Consider the following 23,095-nt stretch of genomic DNA (forward strand, 5'->3'; position numbering starts at 1 on the left):
GGCACATGGGGCATGTGCCCTGGGGCGTCCATTAACCCCCTTCAGCACAGAAGAGGTGGAGAGGTGGTCACGCATGCATATGGCTCTCTCCTATGAAGCCTAAGGGTAAGTTCAGACGTAGCGTAAATACTTCTAATTTTCCGCAACTGATTTTTTTTGCGGCAGAAAAGCAGAGATTCTGCCGCAAATAAACACAACTCAGAAAAAAAATTAATCTTATACTTACCCAGAATTCTGTGCTTCTTCATCCAGGTCCATTTCATCCCATGTGACCGCTGCAGCCAATCACAGGTTGCAGCGGTCACAAGGGATAAAACGTCATCCCAGGGCTGCAGGACGTAAGGACATCAGGACGTCGGAGGAATGCGTCGCCATGGTAAGTACCCATTTATTTTTTCTGTGCAGTTTTCTGCAGAGGACATTCCGGCTGAAAAACTGCACCACAATTTGGTGCGTTTTTTCATCCAGAATCCCCTGCGGCGCACAGGGTGGATACCCTGTGGGCTTTTATGCAGCGTATCCGCCTTGTGTGAACATACTCTAAGGGAGTCGCTGGCTCGGTTGTCTCCACAACTCCCACAGACTTCAGTGAAGAGGGCCACACGCATTCATGGCCACCTTTCCTATATGTGGCTACAATAGAGGTCAGGTAGGTCTGGACCCCAGAGGTGGGATCAGAGCCCCAACAAACCTCAATCCAGATCTGCTTCTACAAATGTAGGCTAGAAGTAAAGGAGACTTATCGTATAGTTTCTTGAGGCATAAAAGTGAATGTGAAGATTAGAAATTCTGGAGTTTTTTCATCTTGGCATATCTTATCCATGTGGAAGAGATCCGAAAGGTTAGAATAATTGAAAACTGTTACAGGACAGGAGGAAGCTGGGGAAAGTATTTATGAGCGTCCTGTGGGAGCATTTGTCTTGCCTGACAGGTTGGCACTGGGGTGTTGAAGGAGTCCATCGTTGCCTTCTCTAGGAAATTGTGCAGCGCGAAGGAGAGATTTCTTCGGAGGAGCATTCCTCTGGAACAGCGAAACCTGCTGTGGTTAGTGAAAGATGTCTGGAAAGGGAGTAGGTGTTTTCTGCGATCACCCTCCCTTCTGGCAGGAATTCCTAAAAAGTTTACGGGTTATTAAGGACACAACAAACTGTTAGAAGACTGGGTGGAAATGTCCAACTTCTATGTAATGAAAATCCACAGTGAAGAAAATGTTAACCTATACGCAAACCATTACCGTTCTATGAATCCCACTGGAATCAAGATTAACCCAATCATCTATAGAATTTGTAATGTTTTTAAAGGGGTTTTCCTATCATAGTAAGTGATGACATATCACTAGGATCTGACATCAGTTATTGATTGTGGGGGTTTGCTTGCCGCAATCCCCACTGATCAGTCGAATGAAGAAGATGCAGCACCAGTAGTTGCTTCTCCATCTCAGTGTTTCCCTGCACAGCGACGCTCCCAGCCACCCAGTGTACAGGGAACTGCAGAGCATCCATATTCACTTGAATGGGGCTGTGTTGCAATTCCCTGCACAGTGCGTGGCCAAGAATCCAAGACTAAAGGGGGTTTTACACTGGGCAATTATTGGGCAGACATGTGTTCATAGAACGCTCGTTGCCGATAATTGCTCTGTAAACAGGGCAGCGATCAGCAGGTGAATGAGAAAATGCTCAATCATCTGCTGGTTGTATCGTTTTAAAAAATATATATATTATTGTTGTCGGCAGCACATCTCCCTGTGTATATAGGAAGACGCGCTGCCGACATGATAATAATGTATGAGGACGAGCGATCGGGGTAACAACCGGTTGTTCCCATACATAGCTCCTTGTGACAGGAGCAAACTAGTGCCGATCAACGAGCTGTCTCGTTGATCGGTGCTCGCTGCACTGGCCAAAATCAGCCGGTGTAATAGGGCCTTAAAGAGGCTATGTCGCCATATTATAAATGCTCTATCTCCTACATAATCTGATTGGCGCTGTAATGTAGATAACAGCAGTGGTTTTTATTTTGAAAAATAATAATTTTTGAGCAAGTTATAAACAATTTTAGATTTATGCTAATTAGTTTCTTAATGACCAACTGGGCGTGTTTTTATTTTTGACCAAGTGGGCGCTGTACAGAGGAGTGTATGACGCTGATCAATCAGTGACCAATCAGCGTTGTACACTTCTCATTGTTCCAGCCCATTATTACAGCGTGATTGTGCAGTGAAAGAAGCTGGGCTGGAACAATGAGAAGTGTATGACACTGATTGGTCACTGATTGGTCAGCGTCATACACTCCTCTGTACAACGCCCACTTGGTCTTAAGTAAAAACACGCCCAGTTGGTCATTAAGAAACTAATTAGCATAAATCTAAAATTGCTCATAACTTGCTCAAAAATGATCGTTTTTCAAAATACAAACCACTGCTGTTATCTACATTAGGGTATGTTCACACGGCGGGGGTCCGTAACGGCTGAAATTACGGGGATGTTTCAGCCTGAAAACATCCCCGTAATTTCAGCCGTACCGGCATGTGCAGGCGCTTGAACGCCGCGTCAATTACGGCCGTAATTAGCGCTGCTATTCATTGGAGTCAATGAATAGCGGCTCCAATTACGGCCAAAGAAGTGACAGGTCACTTCTTCTACGCGGGCGTCTATTTACGCGCCGTCATTTGACAGCGGCGCGTAAATATACGCCTCGTGTGAACAGACAAACGTCTGCCCATTGCTTTCAATGGGCAGATGTTTGTCAGCGCTATTGAGGCGCTATTTTCGGGCGTAATTCGGGGCAAAAACGCCCGATTTACGTCCGTAAATAGGCCGTGTGAACATACCCTTACAGCGCCAATCAGATTATGTAGGAGACAGGGCACTTATAATCTGGTGACAGAGCCTCTTTAAAAAAGCCAGCAGCCTATGCAGTGGATATCGGGCAACAAAGTCAATGGCTCCTTTTCACCGCCATCATTTATGCAACAAAGATCCCACCCACTGCCAAAAACCTGCCGGATCCAACCAGAAGTCAAGCAAGAGGCAGGCATGGCAAATAAATAAATAAAAATAGAATACATCTAGTAACTAATAGAACGTCTTCCCTCTCTCTCCTTGTAAGTGGTGTAGGAACAGATAATACTGCTTCCCAGTGTCTCCATGTAAGTGGTACAGGCACAAGTAACATTTGCCTATGCTGACTATTAGTGCCCCCTAGTCTTACTATTTAAAGGCATTATGTAGATGGCCCTATTTATAATGCACTTATCTTGTCCTCTGAACAGTGATAAAAAATGAAGATCATTGAGCTAGTCAAGTGATCATCATAAATGTAGGTACATGGTAAATGTAGATGTCCTAAATTAACACCTCTTGCACACGACTGAGATCGGGCCGTGAAAAACGGTGCGTGGGTCGGCCGGATTTCCTGACCTGACCACGGAACAGGTGAACGGGACTCCTGGCAACATAGACATTACTAATGTTAGGAGTCTCTGCCTCCCCATGGAATTGCTGTTCCGTACTGTATCATTTTGTTCAGTACGGAACAGAAGTTCCGTGGGGAGGCAGTTACTCCTAGCATCATAAATGTCTATGATGTCAGTGTCACGATCTGTGGGTATGTGGACCAACTGGTCCATACCGCCATAGCGGGATAGCAGCTGGCAGTGTACTAAGTCAATCTCTATATAGTCCAAGCACAAGGGTACCTGTAGCAGTTCAGACAGTAGTAACGGCTAGGCTCAGATGGGACCTTGGCAGCAGACGCCAGGCATGGTGTAACACAGCAGGTATGACCAATGGCACAACACGACTCCAACTTTCTAAGGCACAGATACAACAGTGGCACGGGATACAGGATATAGGTAGCAGGTATGGGAACACTGGGTACAGGATAACAGTAAGGTATCCATTTGCAAGACTAACACGGGTAAACAAAATGCTTAGGCAATGAGCGAAAGGGCAGAGCCCTTTTTATAGTCCAGGGTGATCAAGGGTAAATTGTTGATTATTTTCATGTGCGCGCGCTGGCCCTTTAAGGCCGGGCATGAGCGTGCGAGCGCACCCTACGGGACACAGCAGAACGGAGCGGAAGTGAGCGCTGGTGTCTCCTGGGGAGGAGATGCGGTCCAGCGCTCACAGATCCGTCGGGGGGGGGGGGGGGTGAGTAATCCCGATGGTCCGCGGCCGTGGATGCTACAGTATCCCCCCCTCTTACGCCCCCTCTTCTTGGGACCAGAGCGAGAGAGGAACTTTTTAATGAGGGCAGGAGCATTGAGGTTCTCTTCTGGCTCCCAGGACCTCTTCTCTGGACCAAATCCTTTCCAATCCACTAAATAAAACGTTCTTCCTCTTACTTTTTTGAAGTCCAGGATCTCCTTAACCTCGAATACATCGGAAGAACTGCTGGAAGCATCTGCAAGGCTGTTTTTTTTTGTAGCGGTTCAGGACCACAGGCTTCAGGAGGGACACATGAAAGTAGTTGGGGACCCTGAGGGTTGGAGGCAGCCGAAGCTTGTATTGGACAGGGTTGATTTGCTGTAGGATCTCAAAGGGTCCGAGGAACCTGGGAGCAAACTTGTATGACGGCACCCTTGGCCGGATATTCCTTGAGGATAGCCAGACTATGGTACCTGGAAAATACTGAGGTGGCTCTCTTCTCTTAGCATCTGCTTTTCTCTCCATGCGATCGACTGCCTGCAGAATAGAGGACTGGGTTTGCTGTCAGACCTGTAGAAAATCGCCAAATGCAGAGTCAACTGCAGGTACCAGGGATGTAGCCGGAAAACAGGAAGAGGAATTTGTGGATGTTGTCCGTAGACAATGTAGAATGGTGTGGAGGTGGTGCCTCCTTCTTGCTGAAGACATCGCAAACTGAGAGAAATGAGAGGGGTAATCCTGCTAATGACTGAGGCAGAGGAGGCTGGACAGGATGGATCTGTAAAAGACAGTGGCTGCAAGATTTGGAGCCCCATTGGAGAACTTCTCCGGAATTCCACTCCAGGAATGGGGCATATAGTTGGAGCCAATGGCAGGCCCAGTAGGATAGGATTGATGGCTTTAGGCAAAACAAGAAACAAAATTAGTTCTGAATGAAGGTCTCCATCTTGTAGCTTCAGCGGCTTGGTTTCAGATATGATCGAGTCGGGCAGAGGCAGTCCATTCACCGAGGCAACAGCCAAAGACGTCTCCAGAAGGACTGTGTCCAGATATGCAGAGATCCAGTGCATCTTTTCACCAGACACTATGGTCACAGGAATGGACAGTTTAGAAGAGAACTTTCTATCTAGTGCCATTCCACCTAGGGTTGTCTATCCAACCAATCCTAGGCATTGGAGTTTCATTTGCTTCTGAGGGCACAAACGCACAACATGGCCTCCGAGGCCGCAATACAAACAAAGTTCTGAAGTGCATCTGCGGTGTTTCTCCTGGGCAGACAGTTTGAGCCGGTCCACCTGTAAGGGGTACACTTACCTGTCCTCAGGGGGATCACGCAGGAACGCAGCCGGTCGTTGAACTGGAGTCCGACGACCGGGCGGAGGAGCGTCCTGGTCGACATGGAAACGGCCGCTTTGCCGACAGCCGCGAGCAGACGCTCCGGCGGACGGAGGAGAAGTCTCGCTCTGCGAGCAAGGAAAGAAGGAAGAGGAGGGGCCGTGACAGGCGAGAGAGGATCTAGGAGGAGTGTGTGTGCGCGGGAAGAGGCGGGATTGTGCAGAGAAGAAGGGATGGCAGGACAGAGCAGGGTGTCGGCGAGTGTAGAAGCGAGAGGGGAGAGATAGCAGAGCAGGTGCCCGGACAAGAAGAGCGAGACTGCAGACTCCAGGTGTCCGGACAGGGGAATTGAGAGCTGCAGGGAAGGTCGTTTGGCAGAGAGAAAGCAAGAGCCTGCCAGCACGTGTGCTCCCCACTGCAGCCATTGTAGAAGGAAAAGAGAGAACAGCACGTGTGCTTCCCCCCGCAGCCATTCAGAAGGACAGAGGACCGGCCGGAGCACAACGGAGTGTGCCAACAGCCACAGGTACCGGTCCTAGACCGTAATACCCTTGACCAGGAGCCAAAGTCCCGTCCTAGAGAAAGTGCCCCTTTTTCATAGCCAGTGACTGTTACCAGGAGTGACGTCCCTCGTTAAATACCGCCACCGTGCGCCCAGAAGACTAGTCCTAAAAGGGATAAGCAACTCATCCTGAGCTAGGCCCAAGGGCAGGGCAGACTTGCTATCTCATTAACCGCGCCAGTGTCCCTACGTGTCCTCCAGAGTGTAAACAACTGTAATACTTGCATGAACTGTTGTTGATGAATCTTGTTGGATCAGGAGCAGACAGAAGGAACGGTCGGGTTGACGGGACTTTATTGGACTATTAGCTGGACTTGTGTAAACCTTAGCGTCAACCCGCCAGTTCAGTTGCGTCCTAGGGGGTCCACCGTTCGGACCACCGACTGAGGAGAGAGAGTGTTTGTCATGAAAGGTAGCGGATAGCTCCGCAAGGACCCGTGACGGTGCTAGTAGGTACGGTAGTTCGCTTATTCCTACGACGCGACCCGTGGGCCGAGAGTGTGACTCTTACCCTAGGGTAGGCTGCCAGTAGCGGGTAGCTCCCGCCGTGACTGACAGCGGCGTGTCCGTAGCCAAGCCTGGCAACGTGGGTTCAGGCACAACCTCTCTCCGGGGGACTTCCAGCGGGATCGAAGTCCCCAACCTCAGGGTTCCTGTGTGCTCTACTAAAGAGAAGTGTTTGTACGTGTTATCACTGAAGAGAAGTTCTTGTACGAGTTGAAGAAAAGAGAGAAATCTTTGTACGTGTTTATAACAGTAAATAAGTTGTACCAAGGAGTGTGTCTCGTGAATTGCGTTACCGACAGTGTGATCCCTCCTACACACCTGCATAGGCTCTTCTGGTGGGACAACTGGTGAGGACAACAGGGATTGTTGGAAGATAGGAGCCAGCTTAGGGATTCTTCTCTCTCGACGAACCTCTTGGGATCGCTCCCGGATCCTCATGTCAATCCGGGTGGCTGGAAGTATGAGGTAATCCAGGGTAGGTGGCAGATCAGGAGCGGCAAGCTCATCTTTAATTTTAGGAGACAGTCCCTGCCAGAATGTAGCCACCAAGGCGTCGTTGTTCCAGGACAGCTCTGCTGCTAGGGTGCGGAACTGAATGGTGTACTCGCTGACGGAGGTGTCCCCCTGGCGAAGGGTCAGAATAGATGCAGCTGCTGAGGAGACACGTCCAGGTTCCTAAAATACTGTGCGAAAAGTCTGTAGGAAAGACTGGAAGTCACGGGTCTCTGGTCCCTGACGTTCCCAGATAGGGTTTGCCCATGCTAGGGCCTTGCCAGTAAGGAGTGAGACTATAAATGCGATCCTTGCACCATCAGTAGAAAATGCTCTGGCATGTAGACTGAAGTGGATCTGGCACTGGTTCAGAAATACCCTGAAGGTCTTCGCGTCTCCATCGTAGCGAGGAGGTAGTGGCAGCGAGAATCGTGAGTCGGCACTGGTACTGACAGGAGGTGTAGCAGGAGGAACAGCCGGAGCAACAGGAACGGATGCTGAGATGACTGCAGCTTGTGCATCCAACCGATGTGTAATGGGGTTCACCACCTGGAGGAGTTGGTCCTGTTGTAATTGGCAGACTAGCATATCCGCCTGCATGGCTTGTGATGTCGTCACGGTCTTGGATTGACCTGCGGGGTCCATGGCCTGAGAGTACTGTCACGATCTGTGGGTATGTGGGCAGAGGGAGCTCCTCTGCTCGCCGAGGACTCTCGGGACACAGCGCTACTTTAAGCGATGTGCCCGGGAAGCCCTTGATGTTACTGTCCATATATGGACAGTAACGTCAGTGGCTACTCCTTAAGCGGAATCCCCGTTGCCCATAATCTGGCCGGGGATTACGCTACTAGAGGAAACCACTGAGGTCACTGTCAATGGCTCCACCTGGAGCAGAATCCTCTGCCAAAGTCGGCAATGGGGATTCCGCTCAAGTAGTAGCCCCTGACGTCACTGTCCATATATAGACAGTAACGTCAGGGGCTTCCCCGAGCACAGCGCTTAAAGCAGCTCCCTCTGCTCTGCTCTGAACTAATTCTGAAGCAGGGAACCTTTAGCTTCAACTTTATCTGCATCCTACAGATACAGTTGACAGCGGGACATACCCGCAGCCGCCCGGGACAGCAGGACACCTCCTGGAATCCGGGACTGTCCCACTGAATCCGGGACGGTTGGGAGGCATAATGTAATACATGTCTGAACATACCCTTATATGGCCTGCATCTATCCATTTTTATTTATTTATTTTGTATAAATCAGTAATACATGTGAATATAAGAAGTAGGGGCGCAGCTAACGGCTCATGAGCCCTGGTGCAAGAATTCAGCTTGGGCCCCCCTACCCCTCCCCAACATCACAAGACCCCTGCACGTGCCTATACCCAGCCGCCTTGCCCAACAGCCCCTATGGATGCCCACACAGTATAATGTGCCCCATAGCTGCCCCCACACACTATAATGCCCCCATAGATGCCCACACACAGTATAATGCCCCCATAGCTGCCCCATACAGTATAATTCCCCCATAGGTGGCCCCCACACAGTATAATGGCCCTATAGCTTCCCTCATACAGTATAATGCCCCCATAGCTGCTTTCCACACAATATAATGCTCCCCATAGCTGCCCCATACAGTATAATGCCACACATAGAGTATAATGCCTCCATTAGCTGCCCCCACACAGTATAATGCTCCCCATAGCTGCCCCATACAGTATAATGCCACCCATACAGTATAATGCCCCCATTAGCTGCCCCCACACTGTATAATGCCTCCCCCATAGCTGCCCCATAAGGTATAATGCCCCCATGGCTGCCTCCACAGTATAATGCCCCCCATGGCTGCCCCCACAGTATAATGCACCCCGACAGTATAAAACACTCCCATAGCTGCACCCACTCTATAATGCACTCCCATGGCTACCCAACTGTATAATGCACTCACATAGCTACCCCCACAGTATAATGCACCCCCATAGCTGCCCTCTCAGTATAATCCACCCCCATAGCTTTCCCCACAGTATAATGCACCCCATAGCTGCCACCATATCAGATAGCCCCCCTCCCATACCCAGTATAATGCCCCCATATGTGCCGAATAGAAAAACACTTACCTATGCCTGTTCCCCTGATAGGTGGAGGAAATCGTTCTCCTCCTCTGCACTGTGCTATGAGTGACTCAGCGCCGAGCCGCAAACGGCACAGTGAATGCTGGAGCAAGGAGCCGTCAGCGCCTTGCTCCAGTATTGAACTCAACTGTATCTGCGTCCTGACGACGCAGATACAGTTGGAACAAGAGCCTCGGTGAGTGGCTCGCGACCCCCCGGAGGTCTTCACACGACCCCCCAGGGAATCGCGACCCACAGTTTGTAATGTAATGTATTGTATTGTGCTCTCCTCTCTCCACCGCAAACACAGACAGCACAATACAATACAATGGGCCAGAGAGATGGGGCCATTTACGTATGTTACCGCCGTTTCCCTTATAGCTACCTCACTGGGCACCGATGATAGGGAGGTGAAGGCTATGATAAAAAATAGAGAGGAACAACCAGTAACGGGGCTGTTAGGCTTCGTTCACATCTGCGTCGGGAGTCCGTTCATGTGTTCAGTCGGAGCTTTCTGTCAGGGGAACCCATGAACGGAATCCAAACTGAAACTTATGATTTCAGTGGTGACTAATCCGGTGCAAATGGTTTTTGTTTGTACCCGTTGTGTGGGTTTTGTCGTTTTGATGGAATGAATAGCGCAGTCGACTACGATACAGATTCTGACAAAACGACGGAGCCCTTACACAACTGAGACAAACGGAAACCATTTGCACCGGATCCGTTACCATTGAAATCAATGGTGATGCAAATGGAAACCTTTGATTTCCGTTTGTTTCAGTCAGGGTTCCGTTCTGACGCAAAGCTCCGACGGAACGCCAGAACAGAGCCCTGACGCAGATGTGAACTAAGCCTTACCGGTTCTGCATGTGTCAAGCGCCACGAGTGAAGGGTTACTTAGATGTCCTGCCTGTGGAGGGAGGAGGGACATCACTATTCCCTTTTATGCCCTGTTTATGGGCTATCCTCTAAAGGCCCTTTTATACTGGGCGATTATCGGGCAGACAAGCGTTCACATAACGCTCGTTGCCGATAATTGCTCTGTGTAAACCGGGCAGTGATCAGCAGATGAACGAGCAAACGCTCAATCATCTGCTGGTCGTATCGTTTTAAAAAACTAAAAGATTATCGTTGTCGGCAGCACATCTCCCTGTGTAAACAGGAAGACGTGCTGACGACATGATGATAATGGATGGGGGACGAGCGATCGGAGTAACGACCGCTCGTTACCATCCATAGCTCTGTGTGACAGGAGCAAACGAGCGCCGATCAACAATGTCTCGGTGTAAAATGCCCTTTACTCCTGTCATTGATAGGAAAAAGAACCACATCATCCTAAAAAAAAAAAACGCACAATGAAATAGCTATATACGATGAAAATAGCAATGCAGGTATGTAGTACAAGGTTAGAGGTTTTGTAGGGTCTAAGTGGTGTTCGGCTAGAAAGACACTGCTTTTCTACAATTCAACATTTTGCAAAAAAAAATAAGTATGTGCTCCCCGTTGCCAGAGTAAATGTGCACTTGCAAGGAAACGGGGCCTTCATAGGTGGTCCTTTTTATTTGACTGTGGTCTAGACAAGCTTATCATATATTTATTGTATTATACCAAAAATATGCAAATCGGCGTTCGTTCCAACGCTGGAATAGTTTCTGTCTATGTTGATATTAGAACTAAGCTTCTTATAATACACTAATAGGATTGGAAAAGGTGCAATTATTTTTGGAGGGTCAGTCAGACAGAGATTTTCTCCATTGACTTGGGTCAATAAAGAAAAATCACTGCATACAAAATGGTGCATACCACCCGCGTAAAACCAGCCTAAGTAGGAGCGAGTGTGTGTATAACAAAACATGCTCCACCCATACAGCCCTGTCACTGAGACCTCGGCTTTGGGACCAGATCTTTTAGTTTTATTAAATTTAGGCACCAAAATTTGCATTGAAGGAACACTGAGATATATCTAGTACAGGGCCAGAGGGGTGGGGCATGACACAGGGATTCTCTCTCTGGTGTTCTTTAAATTCCTGTGTCATGCTCCGCCCCCTCAGGAATGCACTAGACATAACACAATGTATCAGTTTTGTCCTACAGTGTTCCTTTAAAATATCCTCAATTGTTCCCAGTGTTTATGCAAAAATGTAGTATCAGTTTGACAGTTTTGGGGGAGTTCCCGAATTAAACAGGGGGCGTTGCTTACACATTTACCACAATTTGGGATTCAAATGTTGGTAAGTAAACATAGGCCTGCATAGGAGCTGTAGACACAAAACGGTAGTAGATTTTTTATAAAGACTATCACTATTATTTTTTTTAGATGCTAATCTAAAAAAAATCTTTTATAAATAGCTCCAATATCTAAAAGATTTTTGTACATTGGTGAACATATGCTTTAAGACCAAGGTGGAAATATGGCAGGAGTCTTCACACAGCTTCCCTAGTACTCTCAATGAAAAATCTCCCTAGACTAAAACTGGCCATATACATTCGGCCGAGCATCTAATGTCTATGACGGCGTCCCAAATCTTTCCCGACGGCAGATGTCGGGGGAGAGAAGTATTGTTGAATTTCAACATGCCAGATCCTTTTGTTCTTAAAGAGATAAGCGGCTTCCAGAGGAGTCTGGCAATGGCTTTCTCCCTTCTACCTATTGAAAACACATGCACACTTGGCCGAACATGCATGTGTATGGGGGGGTCGGGAACGATAGCTGTCGACTGAACAATCTAAAGTGTATGGCCAGCTTAAGAAATGACTTAAAGTGGTTGTCTCAGGATAGACATTGGCGTTATACTGCTAGGACACCCACCAATAGGCGGTATATGCTTGTGCTGTGACATCAATGTCCATACGAAGACCCTTTTAACCTAAATTTTAACAACTTACACATTACTAAGCGATGGTATTTAGTTAGATTGATTGGGGCTGTGTTGCCGTTCCCTGCACAGTGTGTGGCTGGGGGTGCTACTGTGCTAAGGGACCCCCTATCTCTTCATTCTCGTGATCAGTGGGGGTTCCATAGGTCATTTCCCTATACCATAACATTATCAGATGGGAATATCCCTTTAAGCATACCCTGCTGGAACCTAAAAATACAGGTGCATTCATTATAATTAATAAAAAAAGAAAGAATTCAATGTTTGGAATTGATGTCATCTTGAAATCTTAGCAAATTATTTGCCTTATTCCATTTAAGATCCGTTAGGAAAGATCTTGATGGGTTTGATATAAACTGCAGCGGAGGAACATTAGGAGGATGATGAAGGAATGTTCTCCTCGGGTCAGCGCACAATCTGGTTTCAGCAGCTTTCATGCAGTTCTTGTTTGGTGCCTCGGTCTGTTCTTTAAGCAGAGATTCTTGGACTTTCTTCAAGAAACGTCATTAAATGCTTTTCATTATTTTATCAGAAACATTACAGCTCTCATCCAAGCAGATTTCTAATGCGTAAAAAAACCTTTCAGCTGGACTACATTATTTGGATAATCGGAGAGCAACCGGACCCAGGAAAATGTAGGTAAAAGTCCCAAAAGTGAAATAGATGTTGACCAGATTTGCCTACTTTTAAGAATAAAGTTAAAGATAAAGTTAAAATAAATTTAAGAGGGAGCCTCGAGACAAACATCAAATGTTTTCTTTCTATAAAGCCCCACCCACAGGTGAGGCCACACCCCATAACAAGTGTACAGTGTCTTTATTAGCAGTACCAGCAGAGTGCCCTATAAATAATGCCAGCAGAGTGCCCCTACAAGCTATACGAGTAGAATGCAGTATAGTGCCAGAAATGTACCCCTTATTGCCAGCAGTGTACTCCATAAACAATAGTTAGAACAGGGTCCTAACTTATAAAAAATGCCACAGTGCCCCCATAAACAGATCAGGGAGATGCACAATAGTATCTGCGTCCTAAGGATGCAGACACTATTGAATGTGGCGTCGCGGGTGGTATGATTGATTTTTTTTGGTGTGAAACAGCAACTCCCAACAAATCCTTACCATTGTTCTGGCCATGCTGGGAGCAGTAGTTTTACGCCGTACAAACCTATACGGCAGGGGTTGCACTAAATTGAGCTATATTTGTGCTGGTGTTGTATATATGTACTGAGCTAGGATCTAGTACTGTATTTATGAACTGAGCTTAGTTCTGGTGTTGTATGTATGTACTGAGCTTGGTTCTAGTACTGTTAATATGTAGAGAGCTTGGTTCTAGTACTACATATATGTACTGAGCATGGTTCTAAAAGCTGAAGACATCTGAGCAGCAAACTGCAGAAATGGGCCATGGTCAAGAGAAGTCATCATAGAGGTCTGGAACGGATGGAGAAGAAAAGAGAAAAAGAACAACTAGAATTTGAGAAGACCCCACCTGTGAGTAACTTAATCTAAATGTTTTGACTCTAATCAGCACGGTAGTCACTGTATGATCTGCAGCGAGATGATGGGTGGTAAGATTTTTTTGTGAAACAGCAACTCCCAGCATATCATTACCATTGTTAGGGCCAAGCTGGGAGCTGTAGTTTTACGCCCTATCAAACTTAAGCTGTATTTGTGCTGGTGCTGTATATATGTACTGAGCTTGGTTCTAGTACTGTATATATGTAGAGAACTTAGTTCTAGTACTATATATATGTACTGAGCATGGTTCTAGTGTTGTATATATATATATACTGAGCTTAGTTATTGTACTGTATATATGCATGAGCTTGTTTCTGGTGCTATATTTATGTACTGAACTTGGTTCTAGTTCTGTATTTATGTACTGAGTTTTGTTCTGGTGTTGTATATAAGTACTGAGCTTGGTTCTAGAGCTGTATATATGTACTGAGCTTGGTTCTAGTGCTGTATATATGTGGAGAGCTTGGTTTTAGTACTGTATATGTACTGAGCTTGGTTCTTTTGTTGTATATATGTACTGAGCTTGGTTGTGGGGCTGTATATATGTACTGAGCTTGGTTGTGGGGCTGTATGTGTGTACTGAGCTTGGTTCTGGTGTATGTATGTACTGAGCTTGGTTCTGGTGCTGTATTTATGTACTGAGCTTTGTTCTGGTGCTGTATTTATGTACTGAGCTTGGTTCTGGTGTTGTATTTATGTTATGAGCTTGATTCTGGTGCTGTATTTATGTTATGAGCTTTGTTCTGGTGCTGTATTTATGTACTGAGCTTGGTTCGGATGCTGTATTTATGTACTGATGTAATGCCAGGGTAGGGAGACAGACAGGTGAGCCCTAATCTACCTGCCACTCAGTCCCTGCCTACTTGCAACGGCCCGTCCTAGGCGACGGTGTACAACTGGGCGACGGTCCCTATGCTCACTATGTGCACGACAGACAAACAGACAAGGGTACACAGAAGCTAGGGCAACACCGTGAGCAACAATAGTAGTGAACGAGCCGAGTCAAACCAGGAGTGTACGAGGTACCAAACGCAGAGCAGGAGAGTAGTCAGTAAGCCAGGGTCTATATGGAGCAGAGGACAAAAGTACAAGCAGCAGCAGCAGAGCCAGGAAACAGACAGAATCACAGGCAAAGGAGGAGCAGGAAGTGAAGGTATAAATAGACAGAGGGCGGGAGCTAGCTCCGTCTGGCCAGGCTGTGATAGGCTCTCCCACTCCTCAGCCTCCCAGCCTGATTGGTAGAAGGAGGGGTCACTCGATCAGACTTAGGAGCAGACTGACTAACCCCGTAGATCAAACTTAGAGAACCATTGGGCCCCCTGAACCTGATTGAAGAGATCAGGAATCAAAGGAAGGGGATACTGGTTCCTTACAGTGACCTTATTCAAGTTTCGGTAATCGATGCACGGCCTAAGACCACCATCGTTCTTCCCTACGAAGAAGAAGCCAGCACCTACCGGAGAAGAAGAGGGGCGAATGTAACCCTTGGCCAGGCATTCCTGGATATACTCTCTCATGGCTTCACGTTCGGGACAAGAGAGATTAAATATCCTACCCTTAGGGAGCTTAGCTCCTGGTACCAAATCGATTGCGCAATCGTATTCTCTATGAGGAGGTAACACTTCGGAGGTTTTTTTAGAAAAAACATCAGCGAAGTCCTGAATAAACTCAGGTAGGGTGTTCACCTCCTCAGGGAGAGAAATAAAATTAACAGAAAAACATGACGTCATGCATTCATTACCCCATTTGGTAAGATCCCCAGTATTCCAGTTAAACGTGGGATTATGCATCTGCAACCAGGGAAGGCCTAAAACCAAATCGGACGATAATCCCTGCATCACCAGTACAGAGCACTGCTCCAAATGCATGGAGCCAACAAGGAGTTCAAAAACAGGGGTATGCTGCGTAAAATAACCATTAGCAAGAGGAGTGGAGTCGATACCCACTATCGGGACAGGTTTAGGCAAATCAATCAATGGCATAGCTAGAGACATAGCAAATTCCACAGACATAATATTAGCAGAAGACCCTGAATCCACGAAGGCACTGCCGGTAGCAGACCTACCACCAAAAGAGACCTGAAAGGGAAGCAAGATCTTATTAGGTTTCATATTCACGGGAAATACCTGTGCGCCCAAGTGACCTCCCCGATGGTCACTTAGGCGCGGAAGTTTTCCGGCTGCTTATTCTTACGCCTAGGACAGTTGTTCACTTGATGCTTGTCATCCCCACAGTAGAAGCAGAGACCATTCTTCCTGCGGAACTCTCTACGTTGTTGGGGAGACACGGAGGCCCCGAGTTGCATAGGTTCATCCGAGTTTTCCGTGGAAGAACGAAGCAACGGAACCTCGGGAGCCATCATGGGGGAGCCAGAGGAGGAGGCACCAAAACGTTCAAGTCGTCGTTCCCTGAGACATCGGTCAAGACGTACCGCTAAAGCCATAACCTGATCTAGAGAGTCAGAAGAGGGATAGCTAACTAGCAGGTCTTTCAGGGCGTTCGACAGACCCAATCTAAACTGGCACCTCAAGGCAGGGTCATTCCACCGAGAAGCTACACACCACTTCCTAAAGTCCGAACAGTACTCCTCAACGGGTCTCTTACCCTGACGTAAGGTCACCAGCTGACTCTCGGCAAAGGCAGTCCTGTCAGTCTCGTCATATATGAGCCCGAGAGCAGAAAAAAAAGGTCAACAGAGGAAAGTTCAGGGGCGTCGGGAGCCATGGATAAGGTCCATTCTTGGGGCCCATCCTGGAGCCGGGACATAATTATACCCACTCACTGGCTCTCAGAACCTGAGGAGTGGGGCTTTAGACGAAAATAGAGCTTACAACTCTCCCGAAAGGAGAAAAAGGTCTTCCGGTCCCCTGAGAACCGGTCAGGCAACTTGAGGTGGGGTTCAAGAGGTGAGGTGGGGGGCACTACCAGGGTAGCATAATGCTGGTCGCCCCTCTGAGTCAGGGCTTGGACCTGTAGGGAGAGGCCCTGCATTTGCTGAGCCAGGGTCTCAAGGGGGTCCATAGTTGTGTCAGGGACCAGGGTAGAAAAGGTATATGGGCCTGTGATTATGTAATGCCGGGGTAGGGAGACAGACAGGTGAGCCCTAATCTACCTGCCACTCAGTCCCGGCCTACTTGCAACGGCCCGTCCTAGGCGACGGCGTACAACTGGGCGACGGTCCCTACGCTCACTATGTGCACGACAGACAAACAGACAAGGGTACACAGAAGCTAGGGGAACGGGGCAGTTGCCCACGGCAACACCGTGAGCAACAATAGTAGTGAACGAGCCGAGTCAAACCAGGAGTGTATGAGGTACCAAACGCAGAGCAGGAGAGTAGTCAGTAAGCCAGGGTCTATATGGAGCAGAGGACAAAAGTACAGGCAGCAGCAGAGCCAAGAAACAGACAGAATCACAGGCAAAGGAGGAGCAGGAAGTGAAGGTATAAATAGACAGAGGGCGGGAGCTAGCTCCGTCTGGCCAGGCTGTGATAGGCTCTCCCACTCCTCAGCCTCTCAGCCTGATTGGTAGAAGGAGGGGTCACTCGATCAGACTTAGGAGGAGGAGCAGACTGACTAACCACGGGCGTCGACACAGAAGCTGTGTCTGTCAGATCCTTTTCAACTGAGCTTGGTTCTGGTGTTGTATTTATGTTATGAGCTTTGTTCTGGTGCAGTATATATGTATGAGCTTGGTTCTGGTGCTGTATTTATGTGCTGAGCTTGGTTCTGGTGTTGTATTTATGTTATGAGCTTGGTTCTGGTTATGTATATATGCATGAGCTTGGTTCTGGCTCTCTACATATGTACTGAACTTGGTCCTGGTAAAGTATTTATGTACTGCGCCTTGTTCTGGTGCTGTCTTTATGTACTGAGCTTCTCTTTAGGGCTATATTCATGTATTGAGCTTGGTTCTGATGTTATATTTATGTACTGAGCTTGGTTCTGTTATTGTGTCTATGCTATGAGCTTGGTTATGGTTCTGTATATATGTATGAGCTTGGTTCTGGAACTGTATATATGTACTAAGCTAGGTTCTGGGGCTGTATATATGGTGCTGTGTGTATGTATATATATATATAGATATATATATATATATATATATATATATATATATATACAGTGGAGGAAATAAGTATTTGATCCCTTGCTGATTTTGTAAGTTTGCCCACTGTCAAAGTCATGAACAGTCTAGAATTTTTAGGCTAGGTTAATTTTACCAGTGAGAGATAGATTATATAAAAAAAAATAAAGAAAATCACATAGTCAAAATTATATATATTTATTTGCATTGTGCACAGAGAAATAAGTATTTGATCCCCTACCAACCATTAAGAGTTCAGGCTCCTCCAGACCAGTTGCACGCTCCAAATCAACTTGGTGCCTGCATTAAAGACAGCTGTCTTACATGGTCACCTGTATAAAAGACTCCTGTTCACAGACTCAATTAATCAGTCTGACTCTAACCTCTACAACATGGGCAAGACCAAAGAGCTTTCTAAGGATGTCAGGGACAAGATCATAGACCTGCACAAGGCTGGAATGGGCTACAAAACCATAAGTAAGACGCTGGGTGAGAAGGAGACAACTGTTGGTGCAATAGTAAGAAAATGGAAGACATACAAAATGACTGTCAATCGACATCGATCTGGGGCTCCATGCAAAATCTCACCTCGTGGGGTATCCTTGATCCTGAGGAAGGTGAGAGCTCAGCCGAAAACTACACGGGGGGAACTTGTTAATGATCTCAAGGCAGCTGGGACCACAGTCACCAAGAAAACCATTGGTAACACATTACGCCGTAATGGATTAAAATCCTGCAGTGCCCGCAAGGTCCCCCTGTTCAAGAAGGCACATGTACAGGCCCGTCTGAAGTTTGCAAATGAACATCTGGATGATTCTGAGAGTGATTGGGAGAAGGTGCTGTGGTCAGATGAGACTAAAATTGAGCTCTTTGGCATTAACTCAACTCGCCGTGTTTGGAGGAAGAGAAATGCTGCCTATGACCCAAAGAACACCGTCCCCACTGTCAAGCATGGAGGTGGAAACATTATGTTTTGGGGGTGTTTCTCTGCTAAGGGCACAGGACTACGTCACCGCATCAATGGGAGAATGGATGGAGCCATGTACCGTCAAATCCTGAGTGACAACCTCCTTCCCTCCACCAGGACATTAAAAATGGCTCGTGGCTGGGTCTTCCAGCACGACAATGACCCAAAACATACAGCCAAGGCAACAAAGGAGTGGCTCAAAAAGAAGCACATTAAGGTCATGGAGTGGCCTAGCCAGTCTCCAGACCTTAATCCCATCGAAAACTTATGGAGGGAGCTGAAGATTCGAGTTGCCAAGCGACAACCTCGAAATCTTAATGATTTACAGATGATCTGCAAAGAGGAGTGGGCCAAAATTCCATCTAACATGTGTGCAAACCTCATCATCAACTCCAAAAAACGTCTGACTGCTGTGCTTGCCAACAAGGATTTTGCCACCAAGTATTAAGTCTTGTTTGCCAAAGGGATCAAATACTTATTTCTCTGTGCACACTGCAAATAAATATATATAATTTTGACAATGTGATTTTCTTTTTTTTAAAAAAAATATAATCTATCTCTCACTGGTAAAATTAACCTAGCCTAAAAATTCTAGACTGTTCATGTCTTTGACAGTGGGCAAACTTACAAAATCAGCAAGGGATCAAATACTTATTTCCTTCACTGTATATATACTGAGCTTTGTTCTGGTGCTGTATATATGTATGACCTTTGTTCTGGTACTGTATATATGTCAGAGCTTGGTTCTGGGGATGTAATTATATAGAATATATTTATAATAACAAAGTTGCAGGGCAGATGGAATTGTTTTCAATTCATTGCATATTTAACGGGAACCTGTCTGGTAGTTTTAACCCCTGCGCCACCATGCGGTAATACATGACCTGACAATATTTCCAAACATTCTCCTGTGTGTTTTTTTTCAGATGCAGCAAAATCTATAAAATCAATTTTTAAAACGGCGCACGCTATATACTAATTACTCATTAAAGGGTCATGGGGTGGTGCTGCCATCCTGAAGTGTCATACAGTCCTGACTTTAAACCCACATTTCCATGTTTGATTGACATCCCCCTGGTTGTTATACATCACTCCTCCATCACAACCAGTCTCCTCCAACTTTCTCGGATGGGCATTGCCTTGTACGTCTTGGGCACGCTCCGTGCAGCGAGTTGTACTCTGCCCGGTTGCACCGCGCATGCCAAGGTAGTACAAGGCAACGGCGCATCCGCAAGAGTTGGTGGAGGCTGCTAGTGATGTAGAACAGCCAATGTCAATCAAAATCTGGAGAGTGCCATTTCAATTTTTACATCAGGCAGCAGAAAAGCTAGAATCGGCCCTGGAACAATCCCTATAGACATTTGTTTCTTGGTAGACTCCGTCTAAATTGTCAGGATCTGTGGAGAGAAACCTCAAATCTATGGACAGCCACATCTCCCAGCAATGTAACCACAAGATTAGAAGTCTTCCGTTATCTACCTCTGAGAATGAAGGGAGAGATCACAACTGTAACCCTACTTCTCTATGGAGACAGTCATGATCCTTGCCTTCGTTTTTACTTCATACTGATGAGTATAATCACGAGGGGTTCGGTATAGACTGACACACTGGATTCCCCTTAACCCTTGACAAATTGCCCTTTTCATTCCTTGTGTGTTTCTGTAATGGCAGGAAGGAGGTGAAGGGAAAGTGAGCCCTAATCTACCCACCGCCCTGTCCCTGCCTACTTGCAACGACCCGCCCTAGGCGACGAGGTACAACTGGGCGGCGGTCCCTACGCTGGCTAAGTGCACAGGAAGACAAACAGGGAACACGCAAGGGAAGGGGCAGTAGCCACGGAACGCCACGAGGAAACGGGGCGGCGAACAAACAGTCAGGACCAGGACGAAGTGAGTACACCCGAGCAGGCACGGAGACAGGAGCAAGCCAGGGCAAGCAAGCAGGTCAAGCAGAACTGCAGCAAGGCAGAAGCACGGCAGAAGCAGGCTGGAGCAAGCAGCAGTGGGGCCAGGAATCCAAAAGAATTACAAGCACTGAGGGAGAGCACAGGGCAGGTAATAAAGGGCAGGGGGCGGAGCTAACTCCGAGAGACCAGGCCGCGATAGGCTCTCCCACTCCTGAGCCTGCCACCCTGGTTGGTAGGAGATGGTGTCAGTCGAACAGGTCTGGCCTCAGGTGTGGATTGATTAATCCCAGGAGTATAGCTAGATGAAGTACCTGGCAGATCCCTAACAGTTTCACTCAGAAATGCTTGGCAGTTGCATCAAATTCCCTTTTTGTTCCAGCCCCTTGGACAAGTGGCAATTATTTACCTCATTGGAGAATAATACAGAATGTAACTCAGGATCAGTACAGGATAAGTAATGTAATGTATGTACACAGTGACTACACCAGCAGAATAGTGAACTCAGCTCTGGAGTATAATACAGAATGTAACTCAGGATCTGTACAGGATAAGTAATGTAATGTATGTACACAGTGACTCCACCAGAGAATAGTGAGTGCAGCTCTGGAGTATAATACAGGATGTAACTCAGGATCAGTACAGGATAAGTAATGTAATGTATGTACACAGTGACTCCACCAGAGAATAGTGAGTGCAGCTCTGGAGTATAATACAGGATGTAACTCAGGATCAGTACAGGATAAGTAATGTAATGTATGTACACAGTGACTCCATCAGAGAATAGTGAGTGCAGCTCTGGAGTATAATACAGGATGTAACTCAGGATCAGTACAGGATAAGTAATGTAATGTATGTACACAGTGACTCCATCAGAGAATAGTGAGTGCAGCTCTGGAGTATAATACAGGATGTAACTCAGGATCAGTACAGGATAAGTAATGTAATGTATGTACACAGTGACTCCACCAGAGAATAGTGAGTGCAGCTCTGGAGAATAATACAGGATGTAACTCAGCATCAGTACAGGATAAGTAATGTAATGTATGTACACAGTGACTCCACCAGAGAATAGTGAGTGCAGCTCTGGAGTATAATACAGGATGTAACTCAGGATCAGTACAGGATAAGTAATGTAATGTATGTACACAGTGACTCCATCAGAGAATAGTGAGTGCAGCTCTGGAGTATAATACAGGATGTAACTCAGGATCAGTACAGGATAAGTAATGTAATGTATGTACACAGTGACTCCATCAGAGAATAGTGAGTGCAGCTCTGGAGTATAATACAGGATGTAACTCAGGATCAGTACAGGATAAGTAATGTAATGTATGTACACAGTGACTCCACCAGAGAATAGTGAGTGCAGCTCTGGAGAATAATACAGGATGTAACTCAGCATCAGTACAGGATAAGTAATGTATGTACACAGTGACACCACCAGCAGAATAGTGAGTACAGCTCTGGAGAATAATACAGGATGTAACTCAGGATCAGTACAGGATAAGTAATGTAATGTATGTACACCGTGACTCCACCAGAGAATAGTGAGTGCAGCTCTGGAGTATAATACAGGATGTAACTCAGGATCAGTACAGGTTAAGTAATGTAATGTATGTACACAGTGACTCCACCAGAGAATAGTGAGTGCAGCTCTGGAGTATAATACAGAATGTAACTCAGGATCAGTACAGGATAAGTAGTGGAATGTATGTACACCGTGACTCCACCAGAGAATAGTGAGTGCAGCTCTAGAGTATGATACAGGTTGTAACTCAGGATCAGTACAGGATAAGTAATGTAATGTATGTACACCGTGACTCCACCAGAGAATAGTGAGTGCAGCTCTGGAGTATAATACAGAATGTAACTCAGGATCAGTACGTGATAAGTAATGTAATGTATGTACACAGTGACTCCACCAGAGAATAGTGAGTGCAGCTCTGGAGTATAATACAGGATGTAACTCAGGATCAGTACAGGATAAGTAATGTAATGTATGTACACCGTGACTCCACCAGAGAATAGTGAGTGCAGCTCTGGAGCATAATACAGAATGTAACTCAGGATCAGTACAGGATAAGTAATGTAACTATGTACTCATTTACTCCACCAGCAGAATAGTGACTCCAGCTCTGGAGTATAATACAGGATGTAACTCACAATCAGTACAGGATAAGTAATGTAATGTATGTACACAGTGACTCCACCAGCAGAATAGTGAGTGCTGCTCTGTAGTAGAATACAGGCTGTAACAGAGGATCCGTACAGGATAAGTAATGTAATGTATGCACACAATGACTCCACCAGCAGAATAGTGAGTGCAGCTCTGGAGTATAATACAGGATGTAACTCAGGACCAGTACAGGATAAGTAATGTAATGTATGTACACAGAGACTACAGCAGCAGAATAGTGAGTGCAGCTCTGGAGTATAATACAGGATGTAACTCAGGATCAGTACAGGATAAGTAATGTAATGTATGTACACAGTGACTCCACCAGCAGAATAGTGAGTGCACCTCTAGAGTATAATACAGGATGTAACTCAGGATCAGTACAGGATAAGTAATGTAATGTATGTACACAGAGACTACAG

At 46.5% G+C, this 23,095-nt stretch overlaps 1 protein-coding gene across 1 annotated transcript in view; it reads left to right on the plus strand.

Annotated features, from left to right (window-relative positions):
• The first annotated feature begins 303 nt into the window (after positions 1-303).
• TARS1 (threonyl-tRNA synthetase 1) overlaps positions 304-23,095 on the plus strand; it is a 62,793-nt gene continuing 40,001 nt past the window's right edge. The window contains exon 1 of the mRNA XM_075841715.1: positions 304-376. Coding sequence (XP_075697830.1) covers positions 374-376 — 3 coding nt within the window. The 5' untranslated portion in view covers positions 304-373. The remainder of the gene's footprint in view (positions 377-23,095) is intronic.

Source organism: Rhinoderma darwinii, chromosome 1 (genome assembly GCF_050947455.1).
Source record: "Rhinoderma darwinii isolate aRhiDar2 chromosome 1, aRhiDar2.hap1, whole genome shotgun sequence".
In the NCBI taxonomy this organism is placed as follows: Eukaryota; Metazoa; Chordata; class Amphibia; order Anura; family Rhinodermatidae; genus Rhinoderma; species Rhinoderma darwinii.